This window comes from Lygodium microphyllum, chromosome 26 (assembly GCF_053477565.2).
Source record: "Lygodium microphyllum isolate KBCC chromosome 26, Lygodium_microphyllum_v1.1.10, whole genome shotgun sequence".
NCBI classification, from domain to species: Eukaryota; Viridiplantae; Streptophyta; class Polypodiopsida; order Schizaeales; family Lygodiaceae; genus Lygodium; species Lygodium microphyllum.
The window spans coordinates 38495137-38512501 of NC_141160.1; the positions used below are offsets into that span (position 1 = coordinate 38495137).

The window sequence follows — 17365 nt, forward strand, 5'->3', positions numbered from 1 at the left end:
TATAAATATTTAAAAATGAGGTGATTGTGCATGAAAGTAAAGAAAGAGAAAGTTGCATCATTATCTAATGCTAATTTGGCCCTAAAATTGGAGGAAAATCAAAAATTGATAAGGTGTCATTTTCTTATCTAGTTAGGATGTGATTGAGGATTAATCCATATCCTACAGGGCACATTTGGCTTCAAATTTGATCCTCATGCAATCGCACTAAAATGTAATGCTAAGTCAATCAAGAAAATGTCATACCTTAAAACCCTTATTACACTCATCATAGTTTGGAAAAACGTGATTCATTTATGAGATAAAGCATATAAACTAATGTCACCTATTCTTGTGATACACAATAAGAAGTGAATACAACCACCAAAAGAGACTAGTACCCACTACTTATACTAACCACGTGATTAAGGATTAATCCATATCCTATAGGGCACATTTGGCCTCAAATTTGATCCTCATGCAATCACACTAAAATCTAATGCAAAGTCAATTAAGAAAATGTCATACCTTAAAACCCTTATTACACTCATAGTTTGGAAATACATGATTCATTTATGAGATAGAGCATATAAACTAATGTCACCTATTCTTGTGATACACAATAAGAAGTGAATACAACAACCATAAGAGACTAGTACCCACTACTTATACTAACCATGTGATTGAATGAGTTACAAACAATGAAGCTTACACCTTCCTTGATGGATTTTTAGGATATAATCAAGTGTAAGACCATCCAAATGATAGGCGCAGAATAGCCTTTACCACAAAATGCAAAATGTCTACCACACGTGCATATTGACACATCTAAGATTGCAATTGGAGGGGTGTTGAGCCAACCTCATGCGCATAACATGGCCTTTCTTGTCAATCTTACAAGTAAACAACTCATCAATATAAAAATGGCATAACATGGAGTTTCCTATGAGTTTCACAAGCAAACAACTCACTAATGCAAAAATGAACTATTCAACTATGGAAAATGAAGGATTGAAAATGGTGTATCTTGTTAAAGAGTTTCAAAATTATTTTCTACCTATGCCATTCACACCTTCATGGATCATGAAGCATTATTCTATTTGGCAAATAAACCTTACATCATAAGAAAAAAAAGTCCTAGCTTCTACTACTACTGGAATGTAATTTCTCACTGGTTGTGTGAAGGAAAAGCAACATTAAATGGCCAATCACATTTCATGAGTAGCAAGTGGAGAAAAAGCAATGGATGTCGATGGCAACCTCTTTAACACATTCAAATTCCGATAAGAAGCTTAAACTCTGCAAGGCTGATCTAGCACCATATTAGGCTAATGATATCATCCACATCTTAGGAAATGGGTTGCCCAAATGACTGATTAAAAAGGAGTGACTCACCTATCTTCTAATTAAGACCTGGCCCTAGAAAGATTTTGAATTCCTAACTCTTGTCCCAAATTGAGAGCACAACTGATATGCTCATATATGTCTAGATCTAGCAATTCTAGAAGAGAACTTCATTATATCTTTACGTTGATTTTTGGAAAGCGAATTTTTGCTGAACACAAACTATCTTTTACTCGCTGTGATTAAGGTTCAAAACCATCCAGATATGTATAAGCTGGCCCAATCATGGGTGATTATTGGGTGGAGATAAGTTACAGATCCTCTAATTGGACCTCGATAAAGTATACAACAGGGAACAAGCTCATCAGTTTACATGGCACCCGTTGCGATTTTAAGTTTTGGGAACTGCCCTGGTTATGTTAGGAGGACAGAAAACTCACACTTGCAGGTCTACAAAACTTTAAATACTTCCTCATATAATGAAAGATGTCTGGGGAGAAACATGTGTCCGGTTTATACAAGAGTTGGGTTTTGTTTGCAACTGTCAACAATTTTGGTGACCATCGTGACCAAAATGTGTGATATGGAAGGGATGTGGAATTTGAAATATGCACCAACGCTTTCAGAAGGAACTACAAAATAGGGTACAGCTCAGCTGACCAGACTCAAATGTTGGCGGCACCACTTTACATTATCCTTCTGTATGGACTGTGTACACTCCAGAAGACTATTTGCATGGACAAACGACTCTTGTGCAACCTCAATTTGGAATGACATTCAATCGCACCTGGGCAGTCACTTCTGGGTGCAACTTTATCTCAGCAACGTACTCACCGATTTCACGGACCTCGGGGAGAGTAATATCTCGTTTATCAATCACCCTGTATCAAGTAGAACATTCAGTCAGCACCATTAAAACAAGGTGGCCTCAAATATTGGACCACCTCAATAACACTCACAATCCAGGCAGAGTTTCACTCACATTCAAGCGAGCATACAAGTCCACAATCACAAATCAGTTCAGTTATATCCCTTGTATATGATGGTGTGCAAAAAGCTATAACTAAAATTGCACATCCAACTGTGGGTGGATTGGTCTAGAAGTATGTTTGCATAACTTACGATTGAATACGGTTTTCCTTATGCACATATCAGGAAAACATGTGCAAGCATGCTAAATTAGTCTATGTATGGAAGTTGCTAGAGCAGTCTACTAAAGTAGAATCTAGACTGTGTGCACGCATGTAGTGGTCCTCATACTTACTACAGCAGTCTACTAAGTAGAGTCTAGACTGTGTGCAGGCATGTGGTGGTCCTCGTACTTACTGAGCAGTCTACTTACAGTACTGTCTAGACTATGTGCAGTGGTCCTGATACTTACCTGGAACCACTAGAATGAAACAATCAGCTTGCATCAGTATTGCCTATTTCTGTCACCTTGTCAAATATAATTTTATGTGCATTTCTAATCTCTGAGGTGCCACTTCAAACACCATCTGTTATTTCATGGCATAAAGCCTATGTCTGGAAATTACAACTAATATACACCCCGTATGTACATCTGGATGCAGATTTGTCCCCCAAAAAAAAACTTACCAACAAACTCATGATGACAGAGTGAAGTACTCTTGACTTACTTTGAGGTTTGTGCTTTTATGATATCAGCTAGATCTTGTGTTGTCACCCTGCTCAAACAACGAAAACCATGAAATATAATGATTTGCAACATTCAAGCAAACGAATTTAAGTTAAGCAAAGCTTAAAATCACACTTTTAGACAGGAAGAAGCTTACTGTCCAAATATTTGTTTTCCCTTGCCAACCTTTCGCCTGCAGCTAAACCCGCCTATGGTTTTAAACATCAGAGCATCAGCCTCTGCTGCTTCTTTGATCTGCATAATCCAATTAAGAACCATTACATAATAGTGTTCTGTTATTTTAGTTACAGTTGGAAGATCATCACCCAACTTTTTGCATTACATTTGGGGGTTCAAATATATAGAAATCTGCAGTGAAGAAGGGCCTGAAGACGAATCAGGAGGCAAACAATGAGGCATAACTTTACACCCATGTGCACTTACACCTCTGTGAAAAACAAACATGAGTTACTATGAGATTTATTGATTGAGAATACTTTCTGGAAGTGTTATACTAAGCATGTAAAGTCGTGCACAAGTCTAGTAACTCATGCATAGACAAGCCAAGCATGGAATCAGAGAACATGCAGTCATGCACGATGGCACCTTCATGAGCACATTCATATGAAACGCCCAGACACATGACCACATGCTGAAAACCCACTGATGCTCTTCCCAGCATTGAATATACTATGATCCATCCGCTACAATACACAGTGCACCAAAGAAAACAGCACACCTGTATGAGAGTGTACTCTAGCAACATTTAACAATTCATTTAGAAATTTTCAGCCAGACCAGATTTCAACAATCCTAGTGCACCAATTACAATCCACAAGACTTTTGGAAGCAGGCAGCCAATATCAGCTACTAATCAACTGTAGCTAATGCATGGCATCAGATGATGTCGTCAATAACTGCTCCTCCTGTCACAAGAACCTTCCATGGATTTTATGAACAAACATCATTAAATATGACTTCCATTAACACCATCTTGACCAGACAGTAATAGCAGCTGTCATGAGGCACAAATAATCAAGTTGCAGTCAGTTATTGACTTACTGTGATGCAATTATGAGTTGCTCTGTGATATACATGGAAAAACTGAAAACTTTGTATATATTCTACAGCAGACATTTCTCAGTGAAGACATTGCCAAGACAATCTAACCAGGTCTAATCTCATTTGTAAATATCTCTGTGCTACAGCTAATCATGGGCAGTCCATTAAAACAACAAATTTTTTCAAAACACTTGCTTTGCGACATGAAAATTGCCCACAAGTCTTGACCAACCCAAGATTGCATAGGCATACAAAAGGGGACTCATTGTCAAATCAGTAGGGTGAAAATTCAACTACTAGAACATGGAGATAACAGAGGCATACCCTTCTCTTCTCAGCTTCCTTTCTTTCTTCTTCAAGTCTAATCTCTCTGGAGAAAACAAAGAGAAAGCAAACTCAAGACATGACCAGGCTTTTCTTATCAGAGAAAAGCTCTTATTTGCCTCCTCTTAAAAATGCATCCCAAAAAAAGTAGCAAAACAACTCTGCTTGACAGGACCACTTACAATTGCCAAAACAAATGACAAAATGATTCCTTTATACGAGAACCCACACATCTCTGATTTAGTAACATCCCAATGAGTCTTTCACTGGCTACAAAATGAACGAATGGGAATTCCATGCAAGAAACTTTACGTAGTTTTTGAAACATTGCACAGTGCAGAAGCAGTCGATAGCAAAATAGAGCCAGTTGTAGGAGTAAACAATATTTAATGTCAGGTATGTTCAAGAAAAGTATATTGGGCTTGCCATTCTGGACCTCAAAGACGAAAACAAACAGTGAAATTCAATTTTAGAAAGATTTTGGGTCCTTTTCTTGCACTGCTTTGATTCTACAGACTCATCAATCGTCAAGAATCAAAACTTGTACCAACTCTAGATACCTAACGGTCACTTCGACTGCTGATCATGATGGCAAATAGGAGAGAAACACACCTGTGACCTAAATGCTTACAGGCCCACAGAGATGGCTGTATTAATCTTGCAATCTTCACAATCACGAGAGTCTTGGCAACAACCCTCTCAATCTCAGTTGTCTTCACTATGATCCTCACAATCTCATCGATCTTCATGATGGTCCTTGTGGTATCAGTTATTCTCCAGATCCAAATGTTCCTACCAAACATAGCAGTCTGGCACCTTTGATCCTTCAAAATCCAATGCAGGACAGCTGAATACACGACTCTCTAGTCCCAGAGAGGGTGTGTGAGAGGGTGGTGAGATGGGGTAGGTGAACCTCATCTATACAAGTGCACGGAATCCAGAGAGAAACTTCCCTAATGCATCGACTGCAGTCTGGCACATTTTAAAATCCTTATACTAGGATTGACATCCAGGTTCATGATGGGTTGTTTTTTGACAAAGAGCGCGATTGGCTCCTAGTCAGAGCTCACATGAGAGGGACACTTTGGCAGTTTGGCCAATGGCAAACAATCCATGTTCATATATGCTTAGAGGCATTGGTTGCAAGATGGTCACATAAGCTACTACAACACATTGTCGATAGACATAGAGAGCTATTATGATTCTTCTCTATTTTCAAGAGTTGGTATAATCGACATCGACATCACATTCTCTCCAAGGCACCTTGGGTGGTGGCTTGATCACCCATTGCTTGGGTATCTATGGTCCTATTCTAGTGGTCTTGTGAGAGTGCGCAACGGAAAGGAAAGTGAACATGGAGAGGAGACAAAGAGAGAACACAAGTGAGAAAGAAAGAAAAATCTATCAACATCTCTAGAAGACCAGAATGGCATATGAGACCATAACTAATACAATTGGCATCATCATCTCTCATCAGAGAGAAAGAACAATGTGATTGCAATGGCTAAAGATACAAGGTTGCAACAATCAGTCCCAATACGCAACTGTACACATCAGTGTAGGCGCGCCGCCAGACGATAGCAAGGGAATGAGAGAATGAGGAGGGCTAGCTGATCACAAAGGATCAATGATGGATAATTGGAGAGAGAGGGCAAGCCGCCTATATATAGGCAAATTGGGGCCATAACTAGTAATAGAGTATCCAAGCCCAAAATATGGGCACCCAAGACAACCAAAAGTGCCCAAGAAAAAATGCACTAATGTGCCCTCCATCTAAAATGCCCAAAGCACATAAAATTACAAATAAAGACAACATCAAAGCTCCTACAGTCCTCATCTAACTCAAACTGAGGCTCACAGTGATGACCATACAAGACACACGATCATAGTTACCAGGAACGGAGAACGGGAACGGGAACGGGACCCCCTGGAACGGGGGGAACGTCCAAAGTGAGGGAATGGGAACGGAGGGAACGGTGTATATATATATATATATATATATATATATATATATATATATATATATATATATATATATATATATATATATATATATATAGAGAGAGAGAGAGAGAGAGAGAGAGAGTCAACACTTGTCTTAGAATCTAGAGAGAGAGATCATATCAACCATAATTCATGAAATTAAACTCTAGAGACATAATAATCAAGTTTCAACAATAATAAAGATTTAAAACATTGTAACTAGCAATGGATTGTCGCATTCATAATTCAACATTCTAATCAACAATGTTGCATAAGTCCAACTGGCAACAAGTGTGCATTGCAAAAACACAAAATATGCACTAAACTTTAAAGCCTAAATAGTAAAGATCCAAGTTACAAGAGCTCCAATTTCCAAGTCAATACTCTAAAGTTCCAAAAGGCTAGCTACTAAGTGCTCTGATTCATGGAAGATGGCTCCACTGTGCCTGAATGCTCATCCTGTTGAACAACATCCTGCCCATCATCATCACCATCATCACATCGTCATCTTTTTCCCAACATATAAAAGAATCAGCCTTTGCAACTGATGTACGAGCTAGCAAGCGAAGATTGGAGCTTACATAAACTAGGTCATTCGTCTTCATTGTACCAAGACGATTTCTCTTCTTTGAGTGAATGTGATTGAATGAGCTCCATAGTTGCTCTAAACAAGAAGAGCTAATTGTTTGGCTAAGAATACGAATAGCCAAACTCTGCAACTCTGAAGCTTCTGCCCCGTAGTCCTCCCACCATAAAGCAGCCCCAATATTTATCATGTCCTCTAGTGCATCCTCTGTACCAAACATCCCTAATGTTTGCCGATATACAGAGAGCTGATTTTTAATTTTGCGTTGCATTTCACGGCTGGGATAAAGCCTTGCAAGCAATGTGTTCCAAGCCTTGACCACCTCAAGGTCTCTTTCTTGCATCTTTCCTTGAAACTCAGGATCAAGCACATATGCTGCAGCATGCATAGGAGAGTCATACTCATTCCATCTACTGATGCATAACTCCTTGATCTGCTCATACCTATCTGCATTTGGTTCCAAACTCTCCAACCTCTAAATCATGCGATCCATACCTTCATAGATCTTCCCAATGCATGGATCCATGCCATCTGCAAGCCTCAACATGTGCATAATAGGATCAACCATTTGGTTGGTGCGATTAACCTCATCCCAAAAATCTCTATCAGAAACATATGCATTACATAACACAGCACTAGCAGTGGCAGCCCCAGTCCAATTTTCATACTCATCACTAGCAAATAGCTCCCGAATTGCACCTTTCCAATAGTGCAATCGACCAAGCATAAGAAAGTTATATGCAAATCGTGTATCCGAGTATTTAAGAAGTTCTTTGCCACTTCTCTTGCGAAACTCAGCATGCAAGTACTGATGATTACATATAAAAGTGATAATCTTGTTGCCTTTCGCAACAAGAGATGCAATCCATGGCAAGTCTCCAATATCCTTCAACAAGTTATTCAAGCAATGCGCCATGCATGGACTAAAGGTGATATGTGGATACATTGCCATTAAAATGTTTCCTGCTGCCCTATTTGTAGGTTCACCATCTGCCACAAACTGCACTACATTTTCTGCCCCAACAGCCTGCACTGCCTCGCACCACTCGGATGCCAATACATCTGCACTCTTTCCAGTCTCTGAAGCATCATGACTACCAATGAAGTATACATCTCCACGAGAATATACAACAACACCATGTATGGACCTATGGCGTGTGTCACTCCATCCATCTGCTATCAATGTCACTCCATTTCTTGCCCATTGATTGCGAATATTTGCTGTTGCAATCTCTATGGCCACTTTCTCCTTTTAAAGCAATGTAGTCCTGATAGTTTCTGATGAAGGGGGCTTATATGTGGGTCCATACTCTGCAATCTTTGTCACCATATTTAAAAAATAAGGTGACCTGGCTGATTTGAATGCAATATGGTCATGGTAAAAAAAGCGTGCCACTGCTGCATCTATTTCCTCTTTTTTCTTTGGTTCCCATGAAGTGTGCAATGAACTCTGTTTAACACCACGACCTGTTGCCATTGATGGCCCACGAGAAGGCTGCGTAGCCACTAATCCTGGTGGTCTTCTGCATGAAGCACCATGCCCTGCTGGCCTTGGAGTCCATGTTGTTGGATCCACTGCTATATTTGGCGTCCTCCTGGCATGTGAATTTCCCATAGAAGTGGCTATGCGGTCAAGTAACTCCTGCCTTTTCTCAATTGATACATTGGTGCAAAAACGCACCTCTTTCCCCTCCTCGTGTAGAAGATGGGCTCTCACTTTATCAGCCCCACTAGTGCGAGCATAAGGGCAAAGTTTGCATTTCCAAGGGCGAGCCCCTCCACCTCTCAATGGCACCCCTGCATCTACCTCATCCCACCATGACCAAGTAGTGCTTCGACTTCGTCCAGTTGTTGACGAAGTACCTGCTGAGGATGATGAAGATCCCATAGATGTCAATGCTACCATCTATATAGAAGTGGCAAATAATCAGTAAACTGTAAACTTCAATGAAATTAGTAATTATAGAAATTTGCAGCCAACATTTCAATATCCATGCGTCAAAGTTCAATGAAATTGCAAAAATTTCAACCAAGGTCCAAAGTGTACCGTGTGCCGCACGCGACGTAGGCGGGAGACTCAGAGGCAGGTGGGAGAGTCAGATGCGCAGAAGTAGGCACGGCGCATGCCCACGGCCTTGGCGAGGTAGGTGTGGCAAGCCGAGCAACCTGCAGGCGGAGGAGCAGAAGCAGGCGGGGCAGGTGCACGGAGCAGGCGGAGGAGCACGAGCAGGCGGAGGAGCACAAGCAGGCGGGGCAGGCGGCCGCAGGCGCAGGGGACAAGCGCAAGCGCAGGGGACAGACGCAGGCGCAGGGAACAGGGGACAGGCGCAGGGGACAGAGTCCAGACGCAGGCGCACGCGACAGACGCAGGCGACAGGCGCAGGCGACAGACGCAGGCGACAGGCGCAGGCGACAGACGCAGGCGACAGGCGCACGCGACAGGCGACAGGCGGGAGGCGGGAGCGAAGCGTCAAACAGGACTTTTTTTTTTAATTAAAAAATTACATGGCTGGGCTGGAACGGCCGTTCCAAACAGGTAACGGCCAGGGAACGGGATGGAACGGGCTGGAACGGGCCAGGGAACGGGCTGGAACGTTTCGCCAGCGTTTCCTGGGCTCGTACCTCCCGGAACGCGTTAATCCGTTCCTATGCGCCGGAACGGGCGTTCCCTGTTTCTATGCACACAATTGCTAACACCCCCTCTCAAATCCTAGATGTGGTGGAAGGCCAAAGGAGATGTAGTTCCGAGGGTGGTAGGAAGAGTGCCAATGCCGATGAAGTCCGTTGATGAAGAATTCTAGCCAAGGAGCAAGACCCCCTCTCCATATAAAAATCCGATCGAATAGAAGGCCACCAAAAGCCTATGAAAGCAGAGAGGCCTCGAATGGATCACTCCTAAAATCCCCAATCTAGGATGGTAAGCCAACTTCGAAGCCTCTAACCTAACTATGAGATGATAGCAAGGAACAATTTAGGGCACCATAAGTTGCATAGAAAAAACAAGGACCAAGGACCAAGTGGCAGGGGATGGTGGCTCAATGACAAAGAAAGAGGTCACCGCATAAAAGAAACTCCTCACAACCATGGGAATCCCCCTCTAAAACACAAAGGCCTAGGAAATCCACAACCACATCTCAGCGCCATTGGCCTGCTGTTTGCTGCCCATCCTTCATCACCAGCACCAGCCTTACACCACCATTGACATCATCTACTATCTAGCAATCTGTTTGCTGCTGCTGACAACATCATATCAGCCTAGTGTCATCATCAACCTGCTGTCATGGCCATCCTACTGCATTTCAGCTGGTGGCACCCCAACACTGTCCCGACAGCCTCCTGACAGCTGCATTTTTCTGCCCAACACCTCCAGCTGTTGGTTGACTGCATCCAGACTGTTGCCACTGCTGTTTCAGCCATCATCTACACTAGGGGACTATTGCATTTTGCTAATTTCCTCCATTCCTCACTCTCAATGACCTCCCTTCACATTCAGCATCCAGTTACAGTGGCTTGCTGCATTCAGGATCTGTTCTGGAGGACACTGTCCTTCCCCATCCTCAGCCCACTCCTAGACACACTAGCTGCTGGGCAGCCTTCTGCTCCTTCAGCACTCCATTGCAACATACTTGGTTTGGCAATTGAGTTAGCATTCATTCATTCTCTCCTCTTTCTCTGAGCACACTCGGTGGTCATGCATTTGTTGTACACTGCATTTTCTCTGCAAAACTTAGGGTTCTCTCACAGCATTGGTATCTTTTCCCTCGCCGAAGTTTGTTGCACGCACTGCATTTCCTCTGCAAAACCTAGTGTCCTCTCACAGCATTCATATATTCTTCCTCGTCAAAGTTCTTACAATCATATTTGCACTTTTGTGCCTAGCATCTCTGTTGTATTGCCTTTTTGTTTTCATCCCTAACAGTCAACAAGTTGGCATTTTAGATGTAGATTCAAGTACATCCTTGCAGAACAGCAGATGATGTGCAATTGCTCTATAGTGAAACTATTAGAATTTGGAGCATTTGTTACAAGTATACCTTGCTTTATTGAGAAGTAGAGCGTAGTCTAAATTGGATGATGGTCTCCAATCAAACATTATAGGTGACACCACAACCTCAAACATTGTATTGTCTATTCCCTACGTCCTTGCAGAACAGCAGATGATGTGCAATTGCTCTGTAGTGAAGCTACTAGAATTTGGAGCATTTGTTACAAGTATGAGTACCTTGCTTTATTAAGAAGTAAAGTGTAGTCTAAATATGGATGATGATCTCAAATCAAACATTATAGGTGACACCACAACCTCAAACATTGTATTGTCTATTCCCACTGCTTGCAGTTTTATTTGTCAACATGGTGCTGATCTTCACCCCATACATCTATGGTTATCACCCTCCTCATTTTTGCACTGGATCAATAAGGTTGATCAGCGATAGGCTTGCTATCAGGAACTAGTTGGACAGCATCATCTACACCTTCTAGTGGGTGGCAATCCCACTGGCAAATAAATTAGAAATCACAAAAGAAAACTCAGCCTGTACCTCCTGCCATGGACCACATTTGTCAGATTATTGTATGACAGATGTGTTTCCTACTTAAGTACTTAAATTCTTTTTAAACTGGAACTCTCAAACTTCTAAGTACAACAAAACACCAAGTGAAACCATAAATGATAGTAAGAGCTTTCAAATAGCCATACACAAGCTCACTTGTAGTCTTACTAAACTCTCCCCAAGATAAGCATACAAAAGAACCCCTAAGTCTGATCAGACACCACTATATGGCAATAGAATTAAATAAACATTGTTTTACACGATTCTGTTAAGCTTTCGCCACTCACTTTAGATACTCTGGAGTTGCAATCCTAGCTTTGCCGTAAGGAAAAAGATAGTTTCGGTAATATCCAAGCTTCACTTTCACAAGCTGCCCTGTTTTTCCAAGCAGTGGAACATCCTGGCTCAAAACAACCTACAAAAAGCAAAAGGCAAGTAGAATCAGATGCTCATATCAATCAGGGCAATGGGTTGTGGCTTGATAACCATTCTGGCAATCTACAAAGGCACTCACCTGTCGCCTTTTTTGAACCTTTTTCTGTGCAAAAATTTCAAGGTTTCTGCATTTGTTAGAAGAATTGTCGAACTTAGGCTGCAGATAATGCACACAGTATTAGAGTTCTCCAGATGAAACACAGGTTCAGCTTTCATGTAATCTGCACAGTCGATAATCTAGTACAAACTTTGAGAGTTTTAAGCTTCTCATCAAAGAGACTCATTGTGAATACACTCCTAGCACACAAATAATTTTAAATGCTTGAAGGCAAGCATGGAAAAACAGCAGAAGCTTCTTTACCATGTAGATGCAGACTACAGAGAAAAAACTCTTGATCTGATAATTAAATATGAAAGCCTGGTCTCAACATAAATAACAACTCCCTCCTGATTATTAGGCAACCACTGTAAGATATTGTCACATGTATAACAAATACGAAGAGCATCTCAGACATTGAAAGAAACTGACATTCTGTAATAACACTGGTCCAGTTGAGCTGTAGTTGGTTGCAACAAAAGGAATGCCAAAGACAAAAAATGACAGGTTGAACCTACCAAGAACAACAGAACAGAAAGTAAAACATGGAAGAAAAACCAAAGGTTTTGTGACATGATGTGAAAATCCACAATTAACCAACTGAAACTCAGCACTATAAAGAAATACAATGGTCAATCTCTTTACAGAAAAAGTTACAATGGTCCATGTGGATACATATGCCAATCCTAGCACTTGATCTTGTGATACATAAGTGACTAACTTTTAGTCGCTTGTAATAGCCAAATAGGGATGATAACTGTTGTTTTTTCCAAGAAGGATAATAGCTGGTTCTTTTTATGGGACTCTTGCTTCCAATCTGTACTTGCCCTGTTAATTATATCCTAATGCCAAAAACAAATAACAAAAACAAAACAAAAAAAAGCAACAACTATGTAGACTGAAAGGCCCAAATTCGAAAGCCTACTGCTGCTACTGCTGCCAATGCTCCTGCAACTCTCAACATAGCATCAATTGTATGCAAAGCCAGTTTACAAATGGAAATAACAGCCTTCACATTGCTACAAACTTTCACACAAACATCTGGCATAACAGCAACCATCTAGCCATATGGTTAGACATCATCCATTCCATGCAAAATCAGTGAAAATAGTCGCAATTAAATTCAGAGAGGATGAGGGAGCATGAAAAAAAAGTGTAAAAAGTAGCTACCTATTGGAGCAGTTAGCTGCCCTTTCTATGTCCAGTTCTGCATAGGAACTTTCTAGCCTTTCAAAAGAGTTTTTCTTGCTTCCTAAGCATACATGAAATGGAGAGCTTAAAAAGGTGCTAACATTGAATCTTTACGCTTCTGCTATAAAGAAGACAAAAGTTGAACAATTTTGGTGTCTGAACATGCTTCAACTGATTTGCAGCATCTCTTTTCTTCAGGAAATCAACAATGTACAGACCAAAAAAAGAAAGAAAGAAAGTTAAAACAACACTATGCACCATAGAGACATGAAACTTCAAGAATATATGTGCATAGCAACAAAGTGGAAAGCCACACAAGGCTACGAGGAGAAACCCTGATGACCACCATTCTTGGACCCAAATGGGATGTGGGCCAAGCATTAAAAGCATGGACAACCAATTGGTTGCCCCAAAATACCAACACAAGAAACACAAGCTCTAGGCACTTTCACATCCCTCAAACTCTTGTGGGCTCACTAATTAGATAGCTTGTTAAACCAATGGTGTAGCTCATGTGCATCATGTAACTAGATGAAGGAGCTCTAAAGCAAAGGGCTGACATCCCAAAAGCAACACCACAATAGATGGCCAAAGAAGACCTCCAACAATAGATGATAATGGACATAGTTGTCAAGGGTTTCAAAAATAGGAGGTACGAAATAGGTTTCAAAGGTTCCATACAAGTTTTACAAAAAACAAAGACATGTTTCATTCAAATTAAATATTATTGGGATTTTCTAAGTACAATACACTATTAAGTTCAACAGCAAAACACACATTGAACATAATTTTTTATTGTACACAAAATGCAATTGAACATCCATGATTCAACAGACCAACTTCTTCCATGCACCATATTCCACCATGCATCATCCATGACCAACAATAACCTTAAATGCAGCTCAATAAAAGACAATAGCGCTACAAAGTGCAATCAATGTCAACAATGCAATTACAATCCATGTCTCTATGAGACATCAACACAAACTCATTTCACAAGACAACTACTACCTACTAATAAACATGTTCAAATGAGAATCAATCTAAAACCCCGACTCTTGAACCCTACACAAGATTCAAAAGCCAAGCCTCATGAGCATCCAAAACCTCACTACAGCCACCTCATCTACATAGTCATTGTCATCAGCCTCATCCTCATTGCTAGTGCCACTCCCAAACGACTTGAAATTTTTTTGGAATTTTTTCCATTTTAAATTCAAGTGTTCCATACCTTTTAAAAAGGCCTAAACTTTTCTCATGTTCCGACATGTATGAAATGCATTTCTTGGTAACTATGGGGGTGGAGTTGCCACTTCTAACATCAATAGCATGAAATGTATTGGCAAAGAGGGATCATGCAAAGGTAGAGCAAAGATTGCACATAGGCAGCTAAAGAAGTCAAAAAGCGTGTAACTCCACAAAAAAGACACCCCATATAAATACAAAGAAACATCTCAAGGCTGTAGAGAATCCTTCTCTCACAATCCTAAACACAAACAAGCCAAAGAGGCTAATTGAAAACTCCTCCTTGTGACCCTACCACAAAGGACGATTAACCCAAGTGTTTGAGTGGGGAAGACCTCAAACTTTCACAAATATGCAATATAAATGGTATACCTACAAAGATTTAGAGTTAATGCACAAGCTTGGCAAACTTGTTTCAATACCACAAAGGCAATCAAGAATGCAAAGAGAGAGAAAGGGCAAGGAAAGTGATCATGAGAATACTCCTTACTTAAGTATTTTTTGTTGTATGGGGTATACATCTACCTATACATTCCATAATTGCACGGTCCTCCAAGTCTATTACAAACATTATGATCTCAAGGATTTCAGTTGTAATGTTTTTGTACGTGTTTTCTTCAATCTTATGTCTTAATGTTGCAAACCTAGTTCTATTGATACAACAGCAAAACAACAAGGGTCTATCAAGATCTTTAAACTAGCCATAGCATACAACTAGGGATAACTTTATGAAAGTTATCCCAAGTAAAGAGAAATTCTAAGCCACAAAACAGATACAATGCTTGAAGCATTTGGCATTGAAAGGAAAAGGGTATCCCGTTTTAGCAAACATCTCTTGGTTTAGACTAGTCTAGCCTCAATCTATGAGGGGAGCTATGATAGAGAAGAACATGTCATTGTGTGTAGTGTAGTGTACACCTGGGAAGGACCCATGAGTGAACAGATGTCTTCAGCATTAATATGTCCGAATTGCATACCTACTGAACTTTTTCAAAGTCCAATCAAACGTTGCTGGAAATTATGACAAGTCCAAGGAAGCGAGCTTCATGCACACCAAATACAAAACTCCTTTACTTTGATAAGTCTGCAATAAGTATAAGACTAATGGCAAATCTTTCTCAGACAGCTTGAGTGGAGCTGAAAACACAAGCAAGTCATCCAACAATAGGAAGTCACAGACCCAATTGTGCCTTTGAATATTCATGTACCATCAAACCCACTGTGATAGGTAAGTCAAAAGGGCATCACTACAGAATCACTATACCAAAGGTTGTCATGGACACCAAGTGGTGATGCTCTGTGATTTCAGATTCAAGGTACATTCTTCGAGATCAAGTCCCAAGCTGTTGACTATTTAGAAACTGGCACAGCAATGCTCTCAAACCATCAAATGTCCCTCTGCATCTCTTCATTTAAAGAGCACAGTTGAGGGGCAAATAGAAGTTTCAAAGAACCAAAAGCCGGTCCATACTTGAACCAAGAAAATGTCCATACGATGCAGAACATCACACAACAATTTTTTAAAAAATAATAGAGGATGTAAACATCACTAGAATGTGCCTCCAAAAGGATCCTATCAACTGAAGGAATCCTTCCATTGGCCCGACCTCTCTCTCCACTATTGCCACACCTATACGCTAGTTCCAAAGCATGGACCACAACCCCGCACCGCAGTACTACTCTGTAGCAAACATCTATGTGAAATAAGAAGGTCTAAAATGTAATCTAGCAATATATTTCTGGTAATCGAGACCAAGTCGACAGACAAGTCTCATGATTCTTTCTATTCTTCTTCATGTGCTTAGTGCTACCAGTTCAACAAATAAGTAATCTATATCGTTAAGAGCATCAAAAGACTGCACCTTTCAAGCGGATGAAAAGAGAAATGATTTTGGACATTTGTCTGCATATTCATGAAAACGGCAGGGGAAACTCACAGAAAAGGTTTTCGGAAAAAGCGTCGATCCCTGCAAGGCGGCCGACGATGAGAGACAGGAAGCAGAGGAAGACGAGGCCGCGAGAGGAGAAGACAAGCCCGCCATGGCCACCCTCTCTTTCTGTGCCTTGGTCTTTTGGTGGATAAGGTGTTCTGGTTTTGGTATCGGTATAGAATTTAGACGTGTGTATTTACATATGTCCTAAGAAACAAGACATTAGTATCACATCCTAAGAAACTAGCCATCACTATCCTTGTACTAAGTGGTTGGACCAATATAAGAGACACCATCTAATGTTAAGGGCATCCCTTTGCCACCATAACTATGATAATATTACATCTCCCTGTAGCCCTCCTTACATTGGGACTCAAGGCCTCCTCTAATACCATCCGTCTATGTGTAGGCGTTTCCTACAAGCCTAACCTTTATAAGTACTAATTGATCTACCCAAGTTTGCTACAAGCATGACCTTATAAGTACTAATTGATCTATCCATAGCTGTTTGTTACAAGCCTGACCTAATAAATACTAATTGATCTGCCCAAGTTATGCTTTGCTTAGTGATCATTTTTGCCATTTTTTTTCCAAACTATCAAATTGGTTGCATTGTTAGATGTGTAGGAGTGCATAAATTGTTGCTTTTTTACAAATCTCATCTTGAAAATTTCCTTCTATAACACCTCAACAAGAAACTCAAATCTTAACCTAGAAATCGACAATACCTTGAGGTCAATACTTTAATCTCCAAATCTTGAAGGGAAACACCTCCAATCTCTTTGCCTTTGACATCTTGGGTTGGGCATCATGCATTGTATAGAGTACTTGAAGACCTCAAAAACATGACAATGCATATCCTTAAATGAGTTGGATGAATCTTATATTAAGATCTTAGTGGATTTTTATCCCAAGTTTGATTATAGAGTGACATGAGAGCACTACATCTACCAAATTATGTGTGGGTTGTAGAGTGTTCATAATGCTATATTTACTAATTGT

The 17365-nt window shown here is 40.6% G+C and overlaps 1 protein-coding gene across 1 annotated transcript; it reads right to left on the minus strand.

Annotated features, from left to right (window-relative positions):
* Window positions 1-2036: 2036 nt before the first annotated feature.
* On the minus strand, window positions 2037-16566 carry LOC148013163 (large ribosomal subunit protein bL9c-like). Its single transcript, XM_087668400.1, has 7 exons — window positions 16370-16566; window positions 11979-12056; window positions 11752-11879; window positions 4346-4391; window positions 3117-3214; window positions 2961-3008; window positions 2037-2204 (listed from the first exon to the last, which is right to left on the minus strand). The coding sequence occupies exons 1-7, from the start codon at window positions 16472-16474 to the stop codon at window positions 2084-2086; spliced, it is 624 nt and encodes a 207-aa protein (XP_087524526.1). The 5' UTR covers window positions 16475-16566; the 3' UTR covers window positions 2037-2083.
* Window positions 16567-17365: the final 799 nt, after the last annotated feature.